Here is a 24,254-nt window from a genome sequence, read left to right on the forward strand (position 1 = left end):
TATGTACACCCGTTTTTTATTTTAACTTTTGACTTAATGTCTATGATAGTCTCTGATTGGTACAGCAATGCCAAAATGCAATAGGGACAGGGCACAATTAAGTCCCACCTCATTGAAGGGGAAAACAATTTATTCATTTCACAATTTATTGACTTTGTATTGCATAAAGGAGCCTCCTTGTCACTTATGCATGCTAGCAAAAAACAGAAAAAATGCCTAAAAGCTGCTGTGTGGTGGGATACACTAATAACAGGGTGAACAAGAGACAGAAATAAGTTTTTAAAGGCTGCTGAACTGAGGAAAAAATGAAATTTTTAGGCAATAAGACTTGAGGCATCTGCTGGAAAAAATAAGAAAATCTGTGGGATCCTGACCTTCGGTATGCCTGATCTCACGTGTGCGACAAGCATTTTGCCAATTTGACCAGGCAGTCTGTTGAGGATGAAGCTAACTAAGCTTTGCAAGGCCTAGTTTGGATCTTTTATAGGTAAAATGATTCTTTTTTGTGAAAATTCCATCAAATATTTGTAAATATAAAAGTATTTAACTTCTGGCCGTTCATAAGGATATTTTCTCCAAAATAAGCAAGGCAAGGAGAAAAGACACTTGACAGACAATATTTTGTTTGTCAATGTAGCTTTTCTCCTCTGGTTGACATAGGGTGCTGAATAATCTTTGCCATAATGAAATCTTATGTTTTAAGCTAATTACGGGCATTTTGTTAGTGTTCCAGCCCTTGGCTTCATACTGTGGTGCTGACTGTTTTCCCTTCTGGTGGGTGTGGTTTTCAGTTTATATGGGTACAGTTTATATATACTGAAACCTCACATGCATGCATCTTGAAGCATCAAAATATGGGTAAACAACTGTCCACCACAGAAGCAATGTTGTGATTGTCAAGGATAGTTACTACTTCAGTCTGTCTCACTCACTTGTTATGTCGGGACTTACCATTTTGGATTAAAACAAAGACATCACTGTGTTGCAGTGTGTGTCACTGTATTTTTGTGCACTTCACTGATCTTCATTTATGTTTGGCTGCTTGCAAGGTTTTTCCAGGCCTGTTTACAACTGGTTTAGAAAACCATTTAATTGTCCATTATGCCCTGTTGATATATAGTGTATCTGTCACACCATACTATTTTCCCATCACAAATGCATCCAATTTGTTTAGCAGTGTTAGATGTTCTGTTGCTGGATGTCTATTGCAGTTGACTGACTGACTGACTGACTGCTGGCAGGCTGGGCTGTAGCGCTGGGCCATATGCCACATTTCTATTTTATTACTCTGCCACAGTATCCAGACACACACAAAGTTTAATTGTGCCCGCCATGGTACCACAAAGACCCATAATATTAAACTTTACTCAAGTAGGTTTTCCTGCTTTGCTCTGCAGCAGGAGAGCTGTCCATGGTGCTACCCCCACCAGTATTCCATAACATTTTGGAAATGTAGCTGTCCATGGTGCTGATCTGCTGCAGACCTTGAACATTTCTTCTGTCAGCAACATTTCTCATGAGCATGGGCATAATGTACTTCTGCAGATTTTTTTTAGAATGGAGTGTTTTCTCGCTTGTTATATGAAATCCTCAGCTGAACATACAGCTCTATTTGCTGACTAGAGGGAGTATAAATTATTGATAAGTAAAGTTAAGGTAGATGCATCTTGTTTAACACTGTTGATACAGTAATTCTAATGGCAACCTCAAAACATAATCCATCATTTAAACATCCTTTGACATCCTTTAACTTTATTGCATTGAAGCACAATTAATTGCTGTTTGTACTAGTTCCTAGCCTGTCTTAAACAGGTAGATACATGTGCTAGAGTTTTTAGTTTCTGGTGTGTATTACAGACCTGTTCGTCAGTACATTTCAGTGGCCATTGTGAGTTCAAGGCAGCAAAAAACCCCACATTCGTAATGGGTCCTTCACATCAAAGCACAGGGACCTAGTGATTTTACTGAGGTCTCGCACTTTCTTGTTCTATTCTTTTCAGCTCAGTGATACTAAGTTTTCTGTTACAAAATTGATTTTGTTTAAAGATGTATTAATCAGGATTTTTCTCTAAATCAATATAGAGAGATTCATAAAAAAAAGCCATTCCTCTTAATCATCACTTATGACCCACTAGAAGTGAATGGCGTTTTATTTTTCTGAGGAGACTCTGCCATCTGCCTGTATTTTCCAATTTTTCTGATTTTACTGTGTTCAGGACTTGCCTAGGCACAGCACGCAGGTGAGGTTGGGACTTTAAAAATAGGTAGTGACCGGGTGCCTGACTGTAAGCATCTTGCATTTAAGAAGAATCTGTGAAAGTCGCAGATATAGTGCAGAAAAAAGCTAAATTTAGTAAGGTGAAATGGCAAGCAGACAAAGCTTGTTCTTAAAAAGGAGTGAATCTGGGGTCTGCTTTACCTTTAACTCTTGCATAGTACGTTTTTAATGACGGTAAATTTCTTGGAAATGACGGAATAATTTGTTGTGCTTTGTCTCTGCAGTTTAGAGTTTTAAAGGGACAGTGTGGGGGATTTAGTGGCTTTGAGCAGTGTGGTGCAGAACTGACCCATCTACTATATGCCAAGTGTGTAGAAAAACTGCGTTGTTCTATGTGAAAACACAAATGGCCCTATCTAGAGCCAGTGTTTGGTTTTTTGATCCTGGGCTACCATAGAAACAACATGATGGACTCCATGAAAGAAGACCCGCTTCATGTGTAGATATAAACAGCTCATTCTAAGGTAACAAACACACAACAATCCTCAGCTTCAGATAATTGTAAACTAATAGAAACATGATTATGATTATGATATACAATTTTGCTAATAGATTCCCCTAAATCCTATACACTTGACATTTTAAACATCTTTAAAACAGGCATATGCATGTCATGAATTCTAAAAAAAATCTTGAAACACACACTTAATGCCTCACTCATACTCAAGTGTCGACTCACATACAGTATAATTTGACATCTTTTGTTTACACTGCAGAATGCGGGACAACTTATGTGTGTGTTTGAGACAGTAATTAGCACTGTAATGATGAAAGGGGATAGAAGGAGATACAGTGGCAGAAAAAGAAAGGAAGAAATGAAAAGTTGAATTGAGAGGAGGAGAATGAATAAGGAATGTGTAGGTGTACTCTACTGTCTGCTCATTGCTTTGGCATCCTGTAGTGAGGATACTTTGCACAAACACACACACTCACAATTTGTTGAGTGCACTCTGGATTGTGAGACAGTGGGTGTAAGAATGTGTAGCTCGTGAGACAGAATGTGAGTGTACTGTATGTATGAGTGTTCGCGTATCTGTGTGTGCATGCATTTCTGAGAAGTCCATTTGTACAGCTACTGGTCTGTATTGTACTGAGCCTGTGGTCCATTTAGCCTGGAAACCTGAAAGGCAAACCCTGATAATAATGGCCATGACAGTCTTCAGTGTGTGTTTTTATTTAAAAGCATGGAGTGAAAAATAAAGTGACATGATGCACATAGAGATGTGTTGAGCTCTTTTGCGGCCTATTGCCTGGGCCTGTGAATCAATTACAGATCCATTCAGCAGTTTCTCTCCTCTGATCTCCATCGCCATCATTTAAATGGCTGATTCCGTTTTTACCTCTAATGAAGGGTACTCCGCCGCACACACACAAAGCACGCACTCACGCACAGAGATACACAGATGAAATGCACATGTCGCTGTGTGCCACCGCAGCGCCCCCTACCCAGCTGTTGTCACGTGAGTGCACGGGCCCTAGCAACAGCGAGCGAGAGAGCGAACAAAAAACGAGAGATCCTGGTGGGAGCAGGGGAGAGAGGAATGGGTAAAGAGAGTGAGAGAGAAGGGAGGGAGGGAGGGGGAGAGCTGTAGAGCATTAATAAGTGATGAGTCCAACAGTGTGAATTGCTGTTAGTTAGCATTGCTGCAGCGCCGCCTTCATTTGCATGGTAGTACCAAGCCCCCTTCCTTACGCCATTTCCTCTCTTGCTCTGTTTCTCTACAATATCACTTTTATTCCTCCTTTTCACTCACTGTTTTATCTATTTCTGTCTCTTTTCTTTTCTCTATGGTCTAGCCAGAATCTCAAAATATGTATATCTTTTCTTAGTGACTTTCTTTATCTTTCTTTCCTGTCTGATCTGATCCTCCTCTCCTCCCAACCTCCCTGGTGGTTGCAGCATTCCCACATTAACATTATCATTTTCTCTTCTCCTTGTTTTGCTCCTCATGATCTCTCATGTTGCTATTCAGTCCTCTCCCTATTTGACGATAATTTTTTGAAGATAGCAGCTGTATACTATAATGAGATATATTTAGCTGTGCCTTTCCTGCATCCCTTCATCTTTTTCCCTCCTCCTCCATCTCACCTGCCCTTCCCTTATTCTGACTCCAAAAGAAGAGGGGTGTCTTATCTCTAGGGGGAACTTTGGGGAAGATAAGTGATGCTCCAGGGCTCCCTAATCCTTTTTTTCATTGTGTCCATCTCTTACTCCCTTCCTGTCTCTCTGTCTCGTTATTTGCATGTCTGTCTGTGGAATTTCTGGCATACGTGCACACATGCTTACACACACAGAGATCCAGCAGCGGCTTCTCTCTGCACTTGGCTTGACTTCCTGCCTCGGGCTGATCAGCTGAACTGATTCCATTACTTACAGACCCCCCTGAAAGAGAAGGAAGAGGAGCACAGACTAGGAGGGAAAAAAGGCAGGGATAGAAAGAGGTAGAGGGCAGAGGGGAGGCCGGGAATGGTGGATAGATGTCACGCAGATTTGGAAAAAAAAGGAGGAGGGTAGGGGTTGGGAAATAAGGAGGAAGTGAGGGGATTTTGCACCTCCCTTGGGTGCGGGATAGACCTAAAAAAAAATCTCATCCTGCCTCCCACAGCAAAAAAAAAAAAAAAAAAGGCAGACATAGAAGCACATATATACATGCACTCAACAACAACAACAAACTCCTGGAGGCGTAGGCAGACTAGACGAGAATTGATCTTCTCTCCCACAAGGAGAGGCTTGCAAGGGGAGAAAGAGAGAGGGAGGGAGAGAGACGGAGAAAGACGTAGAGGAATTGTTTTTACCCATGTGTGGCTCTCGGGCCTGCAGGCCCCTCATCCCTCTCACTCTCACTCCCTCCTCTGTCACTCCCAACGGCATGTTTCTCTTTATCTCCCTATCTCTCCCTCCATCAATCTCCATCTGCCGTCCTCCTCCCTGTAGGGTCAGCCCCCTTTCTCCTCCTCTTCCTCCCCCCTTTGCTGCCTGCACCTTCTCCACTGTTTTAGGTGTGTCTCATCTCCACAGACAGCAGGAGAGCTGGCAGTGACTAGAAATTAGATATCTGGTAGAAAGAGCAGCGGTGAAAAGAGGAGAGAATAAGAGAAGTGTAGTGGGCTGATCTCAGAGCAGTTAAGAGAAGATAGGGAATAAAATACTTCACTTCATACGCCACTTTCAATAAGCTCCTTAGTGCTGAAATGACTAAATGATCAGAAAACATATCTGATAGTAAGGGTTGGTCCTTGAAAGACAAAGATTCGACTCATCAGTCGGAGACCCCTCAGTCGACTGAGCTTGCATTAAGTTGAGCATTCTTTATTTTTTCTTGTTTCTTTTGCTGTGCAGTGTACTTGTACGGACAATTTGGGCCCTAGATTTTGCGGCGGAGCGAGTGCTCTTGACTTTTACATTAGTCTTGGTGCAGATCATCTGTACTGCGGACACACAGGCAGCTGCATGGAGAAAGGAGAGAGGAGAGACCTTTTACTCCGAATTTGATATGATACAGTCTCTGGCTTTGGTTCAACATCTCGTGTTGGCAAAAAATGTTATTTGCACATATAAGACTGCTTGTTTGTGCAGTTAGCTTGTTTGCTAAATGATGTGAATGCCGGTGTCACATTGATTGTCCCACAGAGCCGTTCAAACTTTAAAACTTCGTATGAAAATCAACACAAATAACTAACTATTTGATATACTTCCGCGTTTACTGTGGTCACGAGGAAACATGTTGACTGTATCGAACCCTTTGGAATAGAGGACGATCCACTCTTCCTCTGAGCCACAGCCAGTCCATGTTGGCATATTGTTTTTCAAATTAAGATCTTTTGTTGTTTTGTTAACACACAGCACATATATGGGTATTAATGGATAGGTGGAAAACATGTTGATGGGACAGTCTATGCTTTTTAGTACTGCCAAATATATTGATTGTGCCTGCATTTTTTTCTTAATATCATTAGGGATATTTTGAGTTACAGGACTACACTTCTCTGGTAACTGCAATGGACACAACACACGATTTTCTGACATTTTATTGACTAGACAATAATTGATAATTTAAAAGAAATAAGTATAATAGAACAAGTTTCCTTTTAAAGTCAGCACTGCGAGCTTGTTCTCATTAATCTCTCCCTGCCCCATTCTTTTTCTCTCCATTCTTAACCATCTCGGAATTTCTTACTCTACCCACCCCGTTCTGGTCCGTCTTCCTCTCTCCAGGCATGTTGTGACAGGGTGTAGCAGTGTGTTATACAGGGTTCTACTCGCCAAGTGCATATTATCCTGTAAGGCTTAATACCCAGGTTGGAACAAAAGGGCAGGCTCGGAAATTACAGCTTACGTCGCTTAGCACTCAGCACAACAGACTGACTCGCATGAAAACACATGTGTGTGAACTTTCACATATGCATGCAGATGTACAGTTTCAAATATGTATGTATATATTCAGAAATCTGACAGCCCAATTACACACACACGCGTGCACACATGCACGCGCACACACACACACACACACACACACACACACATATTGTTATGCCTTTTATAGACTTGAATACAATGGAGACATTCTCTCCGAAAATATCAGTTGGACATATCTAACATTTCAAGTTGAGGGCTCTAAAGTCCTGAAAGTTGAAAAGCAACACTGTATGTGTTGAAATTACTATTACTTTATAACATTAATCCACAACTCTTTGACTGTTGTTTAAATGCTCAAGCAAAGTCCTCCTATTAAACTTAAACACTAAACTTTTTCCTTTAAAAAATCATTTTAAATTAAAAATCTCTGAGTTTTGGACTGTAAGATAGTATAATATGAAAATTTTTCAACAGATTAATTGATAATGAATGAAATGAACAACAAATGGAAAGCCTTACTGTAATTTTGAATAATGCACGTTTTGTGTAGTCAGGCAAAACTTGGCAGCTTTGACACAAGAAGTAAAGCCTTCAGTCTTTTTCACATCTCAGTCTTGTTAGAGTGATTGTGTGTGTGTGTGTGTGTGTGTGTGTGTGTGTGTGTGTGTGTGTGTGTGTGTGTGTGTGTGTGTGTGTGTGTGTGTGTGCGTGCGTGCGTGCGTGCGTGCGTGCGTGTGTGTGGCAGGGAGCCAGGCTATTCCTTTCTGGTTTTTAATAAATCTCTTTTGGATGGAGTTGTGCAGCTATAAAATGCATCGACTGTTGTCACATTGTGACACACACAAACACACATACACGCACACACACACACACACACACACACCAGCTTGGTTATTGATAATTAATCATAAATTTATATCTTCACATGTTTATTGATACTGAAACATGCATAAAATCATGTATTGACATTTTTACATGCATACGTGCAGAAATAGGTACAGCCTCACAGTCATAGTAAAAAATAAACATATTTTGTCACTCAAAACATAGAAATAAGACCTGAGAAAATATGATTATTAACTACAGATATTGGTTCAAAAATGCCAATTTAAGAACAAGATCAAAACAAGCCAAAACTGTACCTTAAATTGAGCTTTTCATGCTACAGCAGCCTCTTTTAATCAACAGTTAAACACGTTTAACAGCTAACAACCAAAGTGTTTCAGAATAAAAATGTTTGGGCTAGGTGCTGACTTATTGCTTGAAGCTGTGCGTGTGTGTGGGTCTTACGATGTTTAGGGGTGTAACGGTAGACGGTTTAGTTCATAAATTACTTCATACATACAGTTAAGGAGTCATGGTTCAGGGTGAGTTTAGTACAGCTGAAAAAAACAAACCCAAATGCATAAGAATACATTTGTTTTACTTAATTTTGACCAGACAGTAGCGCATGTTTCAATGAAAGAAAAAATCCTCTTGCTCGAGTCTGAGGCAGCATTTTCCGCATCTGCAACTGTGGTAAACTTTTTTCATTATAAAAATAAGTACCAATTCAAACAGACTGTATTGCACTGTAAAAGCACTAAACAAACAATTTTATAAAGAGCAACAGGTCACAACAGGCTATTAAAGTAAAAAATAATCTCTAATGCCACGAAAGTGAAAATTCTAAAATACACCACATAATAAAAAATGATAGTTGTGCATTAGGAGGAGTGTAACAATTACTTCAGCCTTGGTGTTTTCTCAACATTCAAAACACCCAAACATTTATCATCATGTTGATTGGCATGTCTGGGTGAGTCATCGATTGTGCGTTAACATGTTGGATGTATTTCCATCCTCAGACCTTACAACGGCAGCACAACACTAACATGCCATCCTTGTCTTTTTCACAACTCTCGCTCCATTTTTGTTGTAACTGTGCAGAAACATGCAGGTGGTCATCCAGCTCCAGCATCTAATTTGCTCTTTCCAGAGTTACACCCACCCACCAATCAACCTGTTGTGCTAACCTCAGCACCTGTTGATCATAGCAAGTTTCACCAGGAAACTTATGCAAAGCACAAGTTTCCTGGTGAAACTTGTGCTTTGCAAATTTGGTTCCACATTATGTGCATCAGTCTACATACTGTGTATTCTGAATGTGACTCCCATTCATAAGGTTTGGGCCAAATACTGGAATTGTTACAGCTCTAGTGAGTAGCACATATTTCTAGTATTCAGTTATTCAATGCTCCTGTTTTGTTCAAGTCCTGTCTTGTCAACATTGCAAAGAGACATTGAAACATCATGTACAGCAAACAACAGCCAGCATGTTCTTACCCAAACACACACACACTGCAATAGCATTCACATAACCAAACAATCTGCAATCTACTACAAACTCTGAAGTGCATACTGTCTAAAATAACCCTTCGGGGGAAGAGAATACAAAAAGATTCAGAGAAGCGGAAAGAATCAAACACTGAAATACACTCTCCTCGTCTCTCTTCCTTCCATCTCTGTCCTCTCCCTTTCTTCTCTCTCACATACACACACGTGCACATGCTGTCTCTATTGACATGTGGATAAATCAGAGGCATACCAAGCAGTCACTGATGTGAAATGAAAATGACACTAATCTGCTGTTGCCATAACACACAGAGATGCATCAATTATTAACACCTACAATAACTCCCCTCTCTCTCCTCTCTTTCTCTTCCTCCTCAATGCGCTTTCTCTATTGTGTATATCTCACTCGATGGATGGGGCAGAGTACGTTAAAAGCTCCCATGTGTTCACCTAAGTGCTGAGGTTGGCCCTTTTGAAGACATGTATATTCTACTCCTGCTTTTTCTTTCATCTAAAATCAGTGATTTATCTAAAAAATGTGCTTCAGGTATGTCAAGAGGGTCTTATGGTGAAGAGGTTGGCATTTCTCATCTACTTCCAAAGCGGCACACATCTTACATGACTTTTTCTCTCACCCAACAGCACTTTTTCTCTGCTAGGTTTTCTTTTTTCACTAATTGCAACTTTACAGAAATGAAAAGTGAATGCACTGAATACAGAGGATCTTGTGGATCAAGAGCGTTTACAAATGTGTCCTACAATATTCAGAATATGGAATGGATCTTGGATAATGCATGGGGAAACACAAGTTTTATTTAGAGTTTTATGTTAGATACTTTCCAGAGTGTGCACAAGTCATTGTATGACATGGAATGGATTGAACTTTTCTTAACTTGTATAAAAAAAAACCCAACACAACATATTTAAAGCCTTTGATAAACAGCAGCCACAAGCCAGACTCATCTCTTGTTTTATTTTTGTAAGTGTAATACAAATACTGTAAAATTTGCTGTGCCTGTTAAATTTAGTTACTGTTAAATTTAGTTAACATTGACCATAAGTTACTGGCCATACCAGACTGAGTAAGGCTGCAAAACAAGAGTATTAAATAAAGCAAAGGTGCATTTTATTGCTTATGAATTCAACAGAGGAAGATTTTACTGTTTATTTCCTTTCAGAAGGCTTGTCCAACAATCTCATTTTAAAAAACAGTTGAATAGAGTTAGTTTAAAGCACTTACTTTTAAGGACCCTCACACTAAGCCAACATTCAGCTGTTGGCCAATATCGGCCCATTTGTTAATTTCCGTCACCTTATTTTGTTGGTGTATTCCGCACCACTGGCATTAGTTAGCGCTTGTCCACCTTTTTTCTTGGTTGATTCAGCATGTTGAATCGGCGTTGGAGATGATGGTGCCTGTCCGTGATTGAAAGCACTGATTGACAGTTCAGCTCCCTGCACAACAACAGAAACAGACGTGAGGAAAGTAAACAAACTGCTAAAGTCAGGAGGACATACAATCAACACAAACTTGTTATATTAAGTAAGATTATGCTTTTAGCCCTTGCGCTCTTCAGCAGAAATGGTTTGTAATTGTTTGTTTTAGTGTTTGCTGGTGCACAGTAAATATGCTTTGTTTTTTTTTCCAACATTGGTGTGTGTTGTTCATATGCTAACTGGCTGCCTAGCATCTTGGAAATGTCCTACTGGTCCCTCAGTTTCCCTTTTTGAATGACAGATACAGACTACCGCCACTTGCTGCTATGACGAGTTATTATAAGTATATATTTATATATTATAAGTATAAGTCCAACTTTTTGGCTGAGAAAGAGGTGATGTTAGACGAAGCAACAGTCAGCCTTCATCACTCTAGGTCTTTGGTGTCAGTTTGGTGTGTCTGGGCTATTGGACATAGCCAGTAATTAGCCGTTGAAAATGCCAGTAAGTAAACAAAGGCCCACGGTAGACATCACAAAATCTAATTAAAAACAACCAAAAAAAAAGATAATCCATCATTGCTTAATTACTACCCTCCAAATGTGATTATTGGTTAGAATATTTGATTAGTAAGTGGGACTCAAAATTGAGGTTGTGAAATGGATAAAGACCTTTTCCACTGCATACACTTACATAGACACAGATCAATGTATCTATATAGCCCAAGATCACAAATCATCAATTTTCCCCAAGGGGCTTCCCCAAGTCTGTACAGTATACGGCACCCTCCATCCTTAGACGCTTGCAATGTTTCATATGTAGATAAAATGTCTTTGTTAGAATTTGTTATTGAAATATGTTGACTAACGTATCCTTTTTTCTCCTCCCTGTTCCCTCTCTGCTGTCATCCACAGGTAACCGTTTCTTCCTGACCTCATTTGGCGCTCTGTATATCTCAGAAGTGCAGAAGGAAGATGCTCTGTCCACCTACCGCTGCATCACAAAGCACAAGTACAGTGGAGAGACTCGCCAGAGCAATGGAGCTAGGCTCTCTGTTATGGGTAGGCAAAATTTACTCACCATTTCTACTCGTAGTAGTTGTTAAATGCCAGAGCAAAAAATGTCAAAAAATGAGTGTATAACCAGTGGCATGGCTTTTACAGTGGTTTCCCTCAGTGGGCTTACAAGACAGAGTTGTGAGTTTTTGTTTAATAGGAGTATTTCAACATTGTGAGAAGATCAGATCCACAAAGTAAATATCAAGTGAGAGCCAGGAGACAATTAGCTTAGCTGAGTAAAAAGACTGAAAATAAGGTGAAACTGCCAATCTGACTTAACAAAATGCTTGCATCATACTTTTACCAAAGTAAAAAAAAACAACAAAAAAAAACATGTCATGCCATGAGCAGTTATGTGCCAAACAGAAGAATGTATTTGCAATGCTCAGTCACTTCCTGAAGTTTCTTTCTCATTGAGCAGTTGCTCGACAACCACTGACCTTGACCTCACTGACCTTGAAATCAGGACTTTATAACTTGGTTTTAGTTTGACAAGCATTCACTTGTGATGTGCTATTGTGTGTAGTTTTTTATGTGTGATGTATTTTTGTGTAGTTGCATTGTCTGTCTCATGTCTTCTTTGTATCACTTATATTAGGTGTTATTGTGTGTATTATTTGTCTTGCATGCTTTTTATTATCCTTTGTTTTTGTTTTTGTACAAATTAACGTTATGACGTTATTGTGCTGTGTCATTGTTCTGACCTGTTGATAGACTGCAAATGCAAATAAGCTCTAAGATATAATCTGGTACAGTGCATTAAATGGTAACATTTATGTTTTTAACTGTACATGGTTCCTTTTAAATACATGTAATACATAATAAATAATAAGTAACCAGCAAAAACAGAAAGTTACAAGGCAGGGTCAAAAAATTATGCAGCACATAACTCAGAGCCATGCAAACTGTTTTCCTCCTTTTCTAGTCTTTGTGCTAAGCTTACCCTTTGCTAGAGGTAGCACAATATTTACTGTACACAAATTTGGTAAACAGCAAAGGAATGCCCCGCCTTCCTCTGCCTACCTCTGCCTCACTTTGCCTCTGATTGGCTTACCTTGACATTCTTACCCTAACCAATCCCATTCCTTTGGCCTAAAACTACCCAAATTCAACCAATGAAGGCAGCGAGTACTAGCATCTCATAGGGAGAGTAGGGAGTTTCGTTCCCTCGCTATTGTAGGATTTGAAAATGTTCTTACTGTACAGACATAAGACTGGTATCAATCTTCTTATCCAACTCTGCAAAAAAAGAGCAGATTTTAAAGGATCTAAAAATTGGTCAAAATGCTGCTGAAAATATAATCATAAAATAATGTTTTGCCTACAGACCCTACGGAGTCCACCCCGTCAGTGTTGGACAGTTTCCAGTCCGGTGAGGTGCAGGTGGGGCACAGCGTGGAGCTGCCCTGCATTGCATCCGGATACCCAAACCCCACCATCAGATGGCTTAAAGATGGTCGGCCATTACCTGCAGACTCCCGCTGGACACGGCGCATTACTGGCCTCACCGTTTCCGACTTGAGGCTCGAGGACAGTGGCAACTACATCTGTGAGGTCACCAATAGCTTCGGCTCCAAAGAGGTGACCGGTCACCTTAATGTCATAGGTGGGTAAAAGACTGAATTGCAAATTTCTTAAAGGAATATTTCAACCAGCTTTATATCAAGACATTGTGGGTAATATGTGTAGATGACCTGTGGTAAACTTCCCTCCATCTGACCAGGGCCTAGATATTATTCCCCCACAACCACCTCCAAATAACATAAATCATTCGGAGGAGTTTCCCTGGCTCTCAGGCTGTTGCTCGAACTACAGGCAGTACTTCTACACTTTCCACCATCCGTGCAGCCAATAGCGCAGACAACGAGTATACAGCTGATCAAGAAAGTTGCCCGCCACTCTCTCTTCCTCTCAAACTCAGACTGAAATCTGATTCAATGGTAAAACCAGGCAGTGCTGATTGAACATAAATCAAGATTATGTTACTGCACTGCCTACTTCTTTTCCAAAATGTTTTCAGAAACATCTTTAAATGCCATATTTAGCTGTAATAGCGAGAGTCTGTGAACAGATAGTGGGCGTCATACTGTTTCCTGCACAGTGAAAATGGAGGCTAAAAAAAACAGAGATCAAACAGCAAAACTAGGCAGCTGTGATTAAATATAAACCAAAATTCCTTTTTCTGTATTGCGTATTAATCATCTCAAATGTTTTCAAAAACAATTTTTTAGCTTACCGTTCAACTATAATACAAGATTGCAAGCAGCCATTGTCTGATTTGGACCAGTCTGTATTACGTCACCCACCAGCAGGAGCGTTTATTGGCGCACTGCGTACTGGTAGTTGTAGGTTTTCTACCTCTTGAGCAAAAGCGTCCTATTTCTCCATTGTCTCTGGTCATGTAGCACCAATTTCAACTAAACCAGTATCAGTGTCTTTCTGCTGCCGAGACAGCCTAGTTTTGTGTGAGGGCTCTGTTTATATAGGCAAAATACATATTTTAAGTCCCGTGACCAAACAAAGTGTCACTGATCACTTCATAACCTCCACTGTTCTACGCTGACAGTTGGAGCAAAAGAGTGAGACAGACAGAAGTAATGAATGTGATGTCAGGTCATGGACAGGCATGATGGAGACATCATTTAAGCTCTGTTGGCTTTGCCCTGGCCCCGTGCCTCCTACACGCCCCCCTTCAACCCGCCCTCGTCAGGGATGATCGTGAGCTTGATCTCCAAGGACGGCTTGTTCCCCTGCTGTGCTCTCAAACCCCAGCGAGACGTCGCTACGGTGACAGAGCAGAACGGTGGTCATGCAGGTCTGTCGCTCTGTTTACCAAGGACGTGAGAGAAAGGGAGGAGAGACAGAGAGATTTTTTTTGTGTGTGTATGAATGAGAGAGATGCAAGGAGGTGACAGGGGCTGGGAAGATGGCATGCTTGTGGAGAAAATAAGGAAGGAGGTGGAGGATGGTGGAGGGAAGAGACGTGGTTGGGAAAAGGGTGAAGTTAGTGGACACTGGGCAGACTGGCCACAGGGCACATCACCACATAACCCACAAACCTCCTATGACAGGGTATAGAGGGTGGTACACACACACACACACACACACACACACACACACACACACACACACACACACATTTGTGCACACATTTACAGTACATGCACTTAATGCCCCTGTTGAAAGTCTTACACATGCACATGCACTGTCACTCCCTCACACACATTCAGCAGCCTCCAGCGCTTAACACCAGCTGCTTTATTGCTCACTGACATTTTCTCCCCTTTCTCTCTTTCCGTCTCGCGTTTCCTCGCTGCTTAGCACATACACAGGCAATGGCAGAAATCCTGACACGCAAACAAATACACAATCACACCAAAATATGACTTGTGTTGCCTGGTCAAAGCAGCGTGACTCAATTCAAATGGCTTTCATTCAGTAATTCCAGTGATACAAGCAGGTCTTGTACCTATGACTGACATTTCAAAAAGTACCTTCTCCTATTGCTTTTTTTTTTACCTGCTCTGCTTGGTCCTACTTTTATCTCTAGAGCCACTGCGGGTCACCTTGTCTCCCAAGAATCTGAAGACGGGGATCAGCAGCACAGTCATCCTATCTTGTGCTGTCCAGGGTTCCCCGCACTTTACGGTGTCCTGGTACCGTAACACAGAATCAGTCCTGCCCGATCAGCACTTTTCCATCCAGGGGGCTCACAATGAGACACTGTTCATTTCCGCTGCACAAAAGAGACACTCGGGAGCTTACCAGTGCTTTGCCACACGCAAGGGCCAAACCGCCCAGGACTTCTCCATCATACTGCTTGAAGGTGAGGAAACAAGGACCATGCTGTACAGTCATGAATGTCTATGTCACAAGAACTTAATTATTGTGCTATTATGCCATATTATACTATCAGGCTTGGAATGACTTGGTGTTTCTTTTAAGGGAGATGCAATTAGAACTCAGGTGTCCATAACCAACAAGCTTTTTAGACCTAGAGAGAGATGACTGATTGCTCAATATAATCAAACATAGATCTAAACCCTCTGTCTGGTATTCATGGAGAATGGGAAACAATAGGATCGATACAGGCAGGTGATCCATATACTCCTAAAATATAGAAACAATGAAGGAAGTATTTTTTTAAAGAAACCTTCAATGTAGTGGCTAAATCATTTGAAGAGCCAACAGTTTTGCTATTTCCACCTTAGTTATTTGTACCAATTTGTAATTAGCCAATGTGACTATCAACACCCTGGGTGTATATTCCATGGAGTCCAAGTAACGTTGAAATACGGCATTAACACAAACCATTCTGTTCTGCTAAAGTTTATGTACACAGTGTGTATTCAGCAGCTTTATACAATCCAAAAACTGAATACAATTAGTCAACTAAGTCTTAAAATTATAAGCCAACTTTGACTTACATAGAACTTCTAGGTCTCCTGCGTGGATGTCCTGTGCTTTACACACTCCCCCTCCAGATCTTATTACTTCCATGGACTGTGCCAGTCTTTATTCTACCTCACCTGACTTTCTGTCACTACATTTGTTGTTTGTTTTTTTTAATCTCTTTTAATTTTTTAAGCAAATATAGACACCATTCTTTTTATACTTAGTGAAAAAATAAGTATGCATGGTTCACATTACATATTTACATCCACCAAGAATGCTGTCGAGAAAGTTATATTATGCTTCTACTTCATATGTACAGTTTTGTGTCTGTGTATGTGTTTCCAGTTATGTCAGTATTTTTATTTTAAACAAAATTAGACTGACACATTGGCAATTGAATAGCAATTCTGTTACTGTGTATTTCTTGTAGTTTAATCTCTTGTAGTTTTAGTCTCAATAATTTACAATTATCATTAATTTTGCAACATTAACTACATGCCCTCATACACACTTATGACAACATGCAAACATATTGTATCTGCATTTGTTTGTGGTAATTTTAGCATGCAGATAGATTGCCTATATTATGTTGCAGCTCTATTCATGTGATTGAAAATTAGCGTTACTCTTCCATTCAGGGCCTTACAAAAACAAAAATGCTCATACGCTTTCACTTTGCAGAGTATAGTGATGTAGTCTCTTGTTGAATAAAGTCCAGCCTCTTCATTTTTTCCACCATTATTCTCATTCTAACTCAGTGTAACAAACTGTTACTATTTGTTTTTAAATTCACAACTCTTGACTTATGTTTCTCAGATGGCACACCACGCATAGTGGCCTCCTTCAGCGAGAGGGTGGTGGTCCCGGGTGAGCCGTTTTCCCTGATGTGCGCTGCCAAAGGAGCACCCCCTCCCACCATCACCTGGACCCTGGACGATGAGCCTGTGGCCCGGGACCTGTCGCGTGTCAGAGCCAGCCAGTACACGCTCTCAGACGGCAGCACTGTGAGCCATGTCAACGTCAGCAGCCCGCAGATTCGTGATGGAGGAGTGTATCGGTGCGCCGCACGAAACTCGGCCGGTAGCGCCGAGTACCAAGCGCGCATAAACGTAAGAGGTGCCTGTCTACTTTTCAATATCAGTCATACAGAGGCTTCTCACAGCCTGACCCCTACCCCTACCCTGACCCATATCCTATCCTGTACCCTTCTTTATCTCTACCTCTATCTCTGTATATGTGTTTAACTTTCATTTAGATATTTTTTGTTTTTCCTTCTTTTTGTTCTGTCTGTCAATCTTTAATTATCTGCAGTAGTCAGTATATGTTTGTCTCTTTCTCTCTTTCTTTTTTTGAAGTCTGTCACCTCAGGCTTATTGTCCTGTTGTCTCACTTATTCTCTCGCACATCTGCCTTCGTAAAAGCACACATATGCACACATCGACCAACTGCACCTATCTGTATACACACATAGACATGTTTACAGGCAGAGGAAATGTTAAAATAGAGAGACTGTAGCCTAACACATGGAGGGAAAGAGTGGTTAAGGAGTGGAAGAAAGATTAAGGGAATTATGGGACAAATGGATGAAGAAACTTTAGAGAAGAAAGAAACAGATGGCCAGAGATGGAGGGAAGAGAGAGAATATGAGAAAGAAATGAGAGAAGAGGATTGAGGAGGGAGGATTGCCTGTGTCTGGTGGGGGAGTGATGGTGAACTCTGGTGACAGGACTGGTGATGTCACTGTCGTCGGAGAAGACAAGGATGAGGAGTGACACCGATGGACAGGGCTGTCTCTCTCTCTCTCTCTCTCTCTCTCTCTCTCTCTCTCTCTCTCTCTCTCTCTCTCTCTCTTTTATTCCTCCATCCTTCAGTAAGAAGTGCAGTTGTGACATGTGAGTCTGCTTTAAGGAGATGTGCCAGAACAATCATTGGAGTGAGAATGAGCCCCACTGCCAGAGAGCTTCAGCCCTGTATGCAACATATACAACCAATACACACATATAGCCACACATGAAAAAACAGTAACATACTAGTACACTTACCCACTCACTAAAATCACATACACTCAACTTATCCCATTCAGCGAGAGGCCAACAGCAAAAATACCCAGCCGTGCAGACAGCTGAACACACATGCACGTGTATACTGTATATGTGTTTGTGTGTGTCTGAGTGTGTGTCTGTGCGACGATGCTACTGAATAATACATCTTTCACTCGTCAGAGCTGTGACTTCAAAGCTCAGCACACGCTGAGAAAGGGAGGAGAGAGAGAGAAGCGGGGGTAGTAGGGCTGGAAGGAGAGACAAAAACAAAGATACAAGACGAACAATAGTGAGAAGGTCAGAGAAGAAGTGCCAGATGATTGAGTGATAGCTCCCAGTGTCTTCCAGTAATTCTGAACACATTTTGTGTCCGTCTTACCGTCTGTCTGCCTGCTGGCCCACAGCCCTCAGTTTCTGTCTTTTAGCAATGATACATGACCAACATATTGTGGCAGTCAAGCTTTATTTTTGTCATATATTTGTATTTTTTGGGACATCATTTACATGTATTTTGTTCATGGTAGACTTCGAAATACCTATCGTGGTCAGTATTTCTCAGTCTTATTGCCTCTCAAAATACTTTAGCTGGTGTTGCATGACCTTCGTAGAGTTCACAGCATAAATGTTGACAGAGCAAATGTTCATTAGTTAAAACGAAAAAGAAAACAACGTATTTGTTAACCTGTGCAAATACTGGAAATGCATAGCAATTTATCCATGCCCTACACTGAATAAAAAATGCATTGCACACATATGGACGCAAATACTTAATTTTTTGGTTGTTGAATTAACCTAACATTGCAAAAGCAATGCAACTTTAGCATTCAAAGTCCTCAACAGAACTAGGATCCTGTAGTTCCTGCAGCACCAGGGCCAGGTTAGGGTCAATAGGTACAAATGACCCTGCCCAAAAGCTCAGGGGGAGCCCAAGCAAAGCTTTATGCACCACTGTGGTACTAGAGTGGGTGTGGATTAGGGGAACAATTTAGGATTTTTTTTGTCCATTAATCCTAATGACTGGCCTGTGCAGCACCCAATACCAATGTTGCAGGTGTAGGAGACTTTTGTCATAATACAGAATGAAAATGTGTAGATGAAAACATGTAACGCTGCTAATATTGGGCTTATGAAGTACAAAATTAAATTAAGTGTCACAGTAGTTTTCCTTATCGGTTTCACTTTCCTCTCTCGTGCACTCTTTTTAGACTAGTTGTGTTGTCGGTTATATTAAATGCTGGTTTGTTTAAATGTCACTAACATTAAATGAATTCGCCATAGCTAATCCAATCTGACCTGTAAACAATAACACTGTCGCTGCTGCTCTGAAGTCTGGCATTCCTATATTCCTGTATTTGGTTTGTGTTACTCTGGGAAACAATGTGAACTGGCAGAAAACAGGAGCGTGATCTATAACATTTTCACACTCTATTTGTTCCTTCCTGCCTAAATGTGAAACTATGTAACTTCAAAGGGCATTGATAAAGCTTATTTTTAGTTACCATCTTATAAAGGTAGCTCAATAAACAGCTGAGTAACTGCCTTTCTCTAGACTTAAAATTCCATAAGATCCACATGTTTCCTGGATAGACTACACAGATTTTCTACTGAAAACAAAAATTGTGCAGGAGTGTCCCGGTACTCCTCCAGAAAAAGAAGAATTGAAGCTGCTTTTTAACATTAAGGCAAGACACTCTAACCTCTTTCTCTTCCCCTTCCACTATACATGCTTTTTTCCTCTTCTGTCCCTTTCCTACTTCCCAACTCCCCTCCCTATCCCCCCTTCCGTTTATTTCTAAAATTCCATGACCCGCTCCTGACACCATCAGCTAATCTTTTTTCCCTCTCTTTTCTTTTTCTGCTCAACCCATCTCTCTGTCTTCCTATCCATCCACTTCTCTATCTCTGTCTTTCTCTCTGTCTCTCTCTGTCTTTCCTGTAGGTCCACCGAGGATTCGACCTATGAAGAACATCACTGCAGTGGCAGGAAGAAACTCTTTCATAAACTGCCGTGTGATTGGGTACCCTTATTACTCAATCAACTGGTACAAGGAGGGGCTTCTGCTACCTGACAATCATCGCCAGGTGGAAATTGATTTCTGAATTTCTGCTAAAAGAAAAAAATGTATCAGAACTTATTTTCTGTATAGCACTGCACAGCATGAAAAGACAGGATATAGTTATATAGTTATATAGTGTTAGTCAAAGATCAGTTTGTTCTTATTTACCATCTCTGAGGGTAACATTGCTGTTGTCTGTTCAGGTGGTGTATGAGAACGGGACTCTGAAGCTCAGCGATGTTCAGAAGGGGATGGACGAGGGGGCCTACGTCTGCAGCGTGCTCATCCAACCACAGCTCTTTATCACACAGACTGTCTATGTCACTGTCAAAGGTCAGTCACAGGGTTGATTGTTTTAAAAGTAATAACTGTATTTCAAAGGTTTTTACACATGAGCACCATGGACAGTCACATAGATGTTGCTAAAATTTTTTGGAGGTTTCCCCATGAGCTGAATGTACTGTAAGTAAAATGATAAACTGAGTTGTAGTTCTCAGTCTAGGTGTGTTTTGTGGGGCCATACTGAAAATGCAGTTAAAAAAATATGAATGTAAAAGAGGGTGATTGTGAGAGGGAAAGAGAGCGACTAAGACTGGTTATGAGCAGAAGGGTGTGAGTGAAACAGAGGGAGAGGAAAGAAGAAAGCTGTATGTATTGCCTCTAATAACCCCTGATTAAGGGGCGGAGTGGCCTGGTGCGTACTCCCAACCACTCAGCAATTACATAGAGCAAGAGTGCTATTGTATACGATTTGTGTGTGTGCATGCCATACACATGCACATAGGTGTGTGCATAACAGAGTGAGTGTCCCGTATATATTCTGTACGTCACCTTGTATGTTATTTTGCTCTGGTCTGTGAAACCATGACATGTTTGTTTTAGCAAGTTGTCGAGTGTGGGTTCGGGTTGTGTGTGCATTTCGACTTGACATTAGCAGATGTGTGAAATTTATGGCACTCGATTGTCTTCTTAGCACTTTTCTGCACGTGTGTGTGTGTGCATTTGCTGCGTGTGGGTGTAGGTATGTGCTTGTATGAATGTGTGCTCGTCATGTCTCTGATTTAATTAGATGAATTTTAACGAGGCCCAGATTAAATCCCCCAGATGTCTCAGCTGTAACCCTCCACCATCACCACCACCCTCCCCTCCTCCCCTACTCCAAACCACCACCATCACCTCCGCCGCTCTCCATAGCAACACCGTTCTTCCCCCTGCGGATGGGGCTCTAATTAGAGCAGCTATTATGGGCTGGCTTTAGCAGGGCAGGGTGGGGTGGAGTGGAGGAACTGGTAGGGGGCACAGGCGTCTGCAGAGTGGGTAGTGGGCTAGTAGGCCAGGTTGTGATGTTTTGAAAGCTTTGGGGATCCAGGGTTATAAGAGACTCAGAAAATCAGACATACAGATGGACCATTAGTTTATCAATTAGTCTGGTGAAAATGACAGATTCTGAACCATGCCCTGTAAAGAAAATTTCACTCTGTCTTTATGTCTCCCTCCTCTGTACGTTTCTCCCTCCACCTGTTCTTCCTTTACATCACTCACTCTCCCACCTCATGTCCTTTCGATGCCCCCGAATCTTCAAATCTGTGTCTACCCATATTCTCCCTGTCTTTACATCTGACTTTCTCTTTTCTCTATCCTTCACTTATTCATATCTGCCTCAAATCTCTGTCTTCACCTCTTTCTCACCCCACTCATTTAAACAACCCTCTAACTGTTTTCATTCATCTTTTTTTCTTTATTTCCATTCCCTCTTTGCCTTATTCTCTCTTCTCTCTGTCTACCCTTTATTTCACCCTGTTGCCTGTCCTTGCCTTTTTCTCTCCCCCACTATATTTTCCACGACTTGATCTGCCTGCTCTATCTCCTTTTACTTATCTCCTTTTATCTCATTTCACTATTTTCCCCTCAATTACTGTCCCTACTACATTTCTATTTACTCGCTCTTCCCCTCTCTGCACATCTTGCACCCTATCACTCTCCTTCCTTCACTTGCTCTTTTGCTCACTCTTTCATCCTCCCTACCCCTCTCAGTTCCTCCACTGATCCAGCCATTTGACTTTCCACCAACTTCCATCGGCAAATTGATGTACATCGCCTGTGTGGTGTCGTCTGGAGACATGCCCATACGCATCACATGGCGCAAGGACGGGCAGGAGATTGTGCCCTCCTCGGGCATCACCATTGACACAAAGGAGTTCATGAGCTCTCTCCAGATATCCAAGGTGTCGCTCAAACATAATGGCAACTACACCTGCATCGCCAGCAATGATGCTGCCACTGTCAGCACGGAGAGGCAGCTCACAGTAACAGGTAAGGAAAGAAGGAGTGAGAGAAGATGGAGAATATGAAAGTGAAGTTTTAGAAGGGTCAAAGGGTTCAGAAGGGGATTATCTTAAAATAGCACTGCAGTGTTTCAGTATTGCATTTCAACATAGTTGGGTCATTTAGAAGATTTAAAAACACACGGTCAAAACTAAGGGTGCAAAGGCTGATATGTCCTTACTTTTATTCCCTGCTATTCTGGGATGATGATTCACTGATTCATTCACTTCCCATAATGCACCTCAACGTCTTTCAAATTCTGCGACCTCCAGGTTGTTACAGACTTTCTGCGAAGCTGAATGATTGAATAAATTACTCAGACTCAGACTCCAAAGCTATACAGTATAACTAGCTTTGGATTGTTTCCTGTGACTCATGCTTAGACATGTAAAATCAGCAGTGGTGTACAATTTCATGGCACTTTAAAGGGGAACTTTGATATTGTTCAACCTAAATAGAGTCTTCTTGCGTTTTTTTGTGTCTGAGTGACCAATGAAGTATCACCAGTATTGGGGAACAGTTGTGCAGCCACAGGGGCAAAACAGACTGCAATGGAACCCCTATGGGCACTTGTGCTCCATCAATTTACATCCACCAAAGTGCTTGGTTTTGCCACTGAGAGGCTAAGATTGTCGTAAGTGTCTGACAACATAATGAAAAGAACTACAGAGAAAATGAGACATTTTTCCTTACCATTTGCTAGTTTATTTGTTATTGTGACCAAGTCTCGCTCAAGGAGAGGTCTTGTTATGAAATCTTGCAAGAGGTGACTTGTTGCAGGAAGAAAATGATGGAAACGCTGGTGACAGTTGGAGAAGTGAGTACCGGGAAGAGTTTGTTGTACTGGCATATAGAAAGCGTAGCTTAGTGTTATCTTAAATACTTCAACGTCAAATGTTTTACTGATTTCTATAATGTGGAGAAGTCAGTGAAATTTCAGAATGGACAACACCGTCTGCAAAGCACAGGAAAAACAAACAGTCCAACAGAATGGCAGGACAGCAAAATCAAAAGTGATGATTAATTTAATAAAATATATAAAATAAAATTAAATGACTCCTATAATGTCATTAATGGTCCAGATTGCCCACTATTTTGTCCTTGTGCAAGAGAGTATGTAACATCTGGTTCCAAATTCTGTCATGGAGGACAGCAAAAAAGTACAGTTTTTAACTTCAACAGCAATGCTATCTACTGCTGCCGTCTACTGTTCTCTGCTGGCCTCACCTAATTTTCTCAACTTGCTCTTGGCCACTAAAATGATTTAGGGTCCACCATCCACCTGATTCCATGTGAACACAGCAAAGAGACACTTAATGTTGTTGTTGGTTTTTTTTTTATTTGTCAGCCATTTGTATATATATACATATAATTTATATAATATGTCACAATAATAGTTTAAATGTAGTGTTAAAGCCTTATTGTTGAAAAGGTTTCTAATTTAACCATTGTTTACTTGAGCGGCAGGAAACATTTGTAATGATTCCGTAGTAGAAATCAACAAATTACATTTCTGTGTTTTTTTTATTCACTTCTTTCTTGTGTCCTTCTTCCCTCAGTGCCTCCTCGGTTTGTGGTTCAGCCCAACAATCAGGATGGGATCTATGGGAAGGCTGGGATCCTAAACTGTTCAGTAGATGGTTACCCTCCTCCTAAGGTCATGTGGAAGCATGCCAAAGGTGCACTAGGTACATCACCCATGTTTCCTTCTTTATCTGTGTACTGTGACTTGTCTCTCTGCAGGTTTCCATTAACCATCAAATTGCACAAATTAAAATTGCAAATATCAAATACAGCTAATGAAAACAATTTCGAAAAAAACTCCCATTAATCTGCAAAAAAAGTTTAGGCTTGCATGAGATGGTATTTCTGCCAATTCTAAAAAGCCATAATTCACAAAACTGCAAAGGAAAACACTTTTCTGGCTTTATAGGTCACATGATGCTTTGGTTAGGCTCTTGTCAATAGGAA

General features: G+C 41.0%; 1 protein-coding gene across 2 annotated transcripts in view; it reads left to right on the forward strand.

The window, feature by feature from the left end:
• dscaml1 (Down syndrome cell adhesion molecule like 1) overlaps window positions 1–24,254 on the forward strand; it is a 147,693-nt gene that overhangs the window by 65,174 nt on the left and 58,265 nt on the right. For both annotated transcript variants that reach the window (XR_015776816.1, XM_088078955.1), the window contains exons 4-11: window positions 11,321–11,467; window positions 12,792–13,070; window positions 15,015–15,290; window positions 16,676–16,975; window positions 19,841–19,983; window positions 20,162–20,291; window positions 21,993–22,271; window positions 23,843–23,971. Coding sequence is in view for 1 of the 2 variants with exons in the window: in XM_088078955.1 (XP_087935081.1) it covers window positions 11,321–11,467; window positions 12,792–13,070; window positions 15,015–15,290; window positions 16,676–16,975; window positions 19,841–19,983; window positions 20,162–20,291; window positions 21,993–22,271; window positions 23,843–23,971 (1,683 nt within the window). In the remaining variant the exon portion in view is untranslated. The remainder of the gene's footprint in view (window positions 1–11,320; window positions 11,468–12,791; window positions 13,071–15,014; window positions 15,291–16,675; window positions 16,976–19,840; window positions 19,984–20,161; window positions 20,292–21,992; window positions 22,272–23,842; window positions 23,972–24,254) is intronic.

Source organism: Plectropomus leopardus, chromosome 6, assembly GCF_026936395.1.
Source record: "Plectropomus leopardus strain MGB_pleo_1.0 chromosome 6, ASM2693639v1, whole genome shotgun sequence".
NCBI lineage: Eukaryota > Metazoa > Chordata > Actinopteri > Perciformes > Serranidae > Plectropomus > Plectropomus leopardus.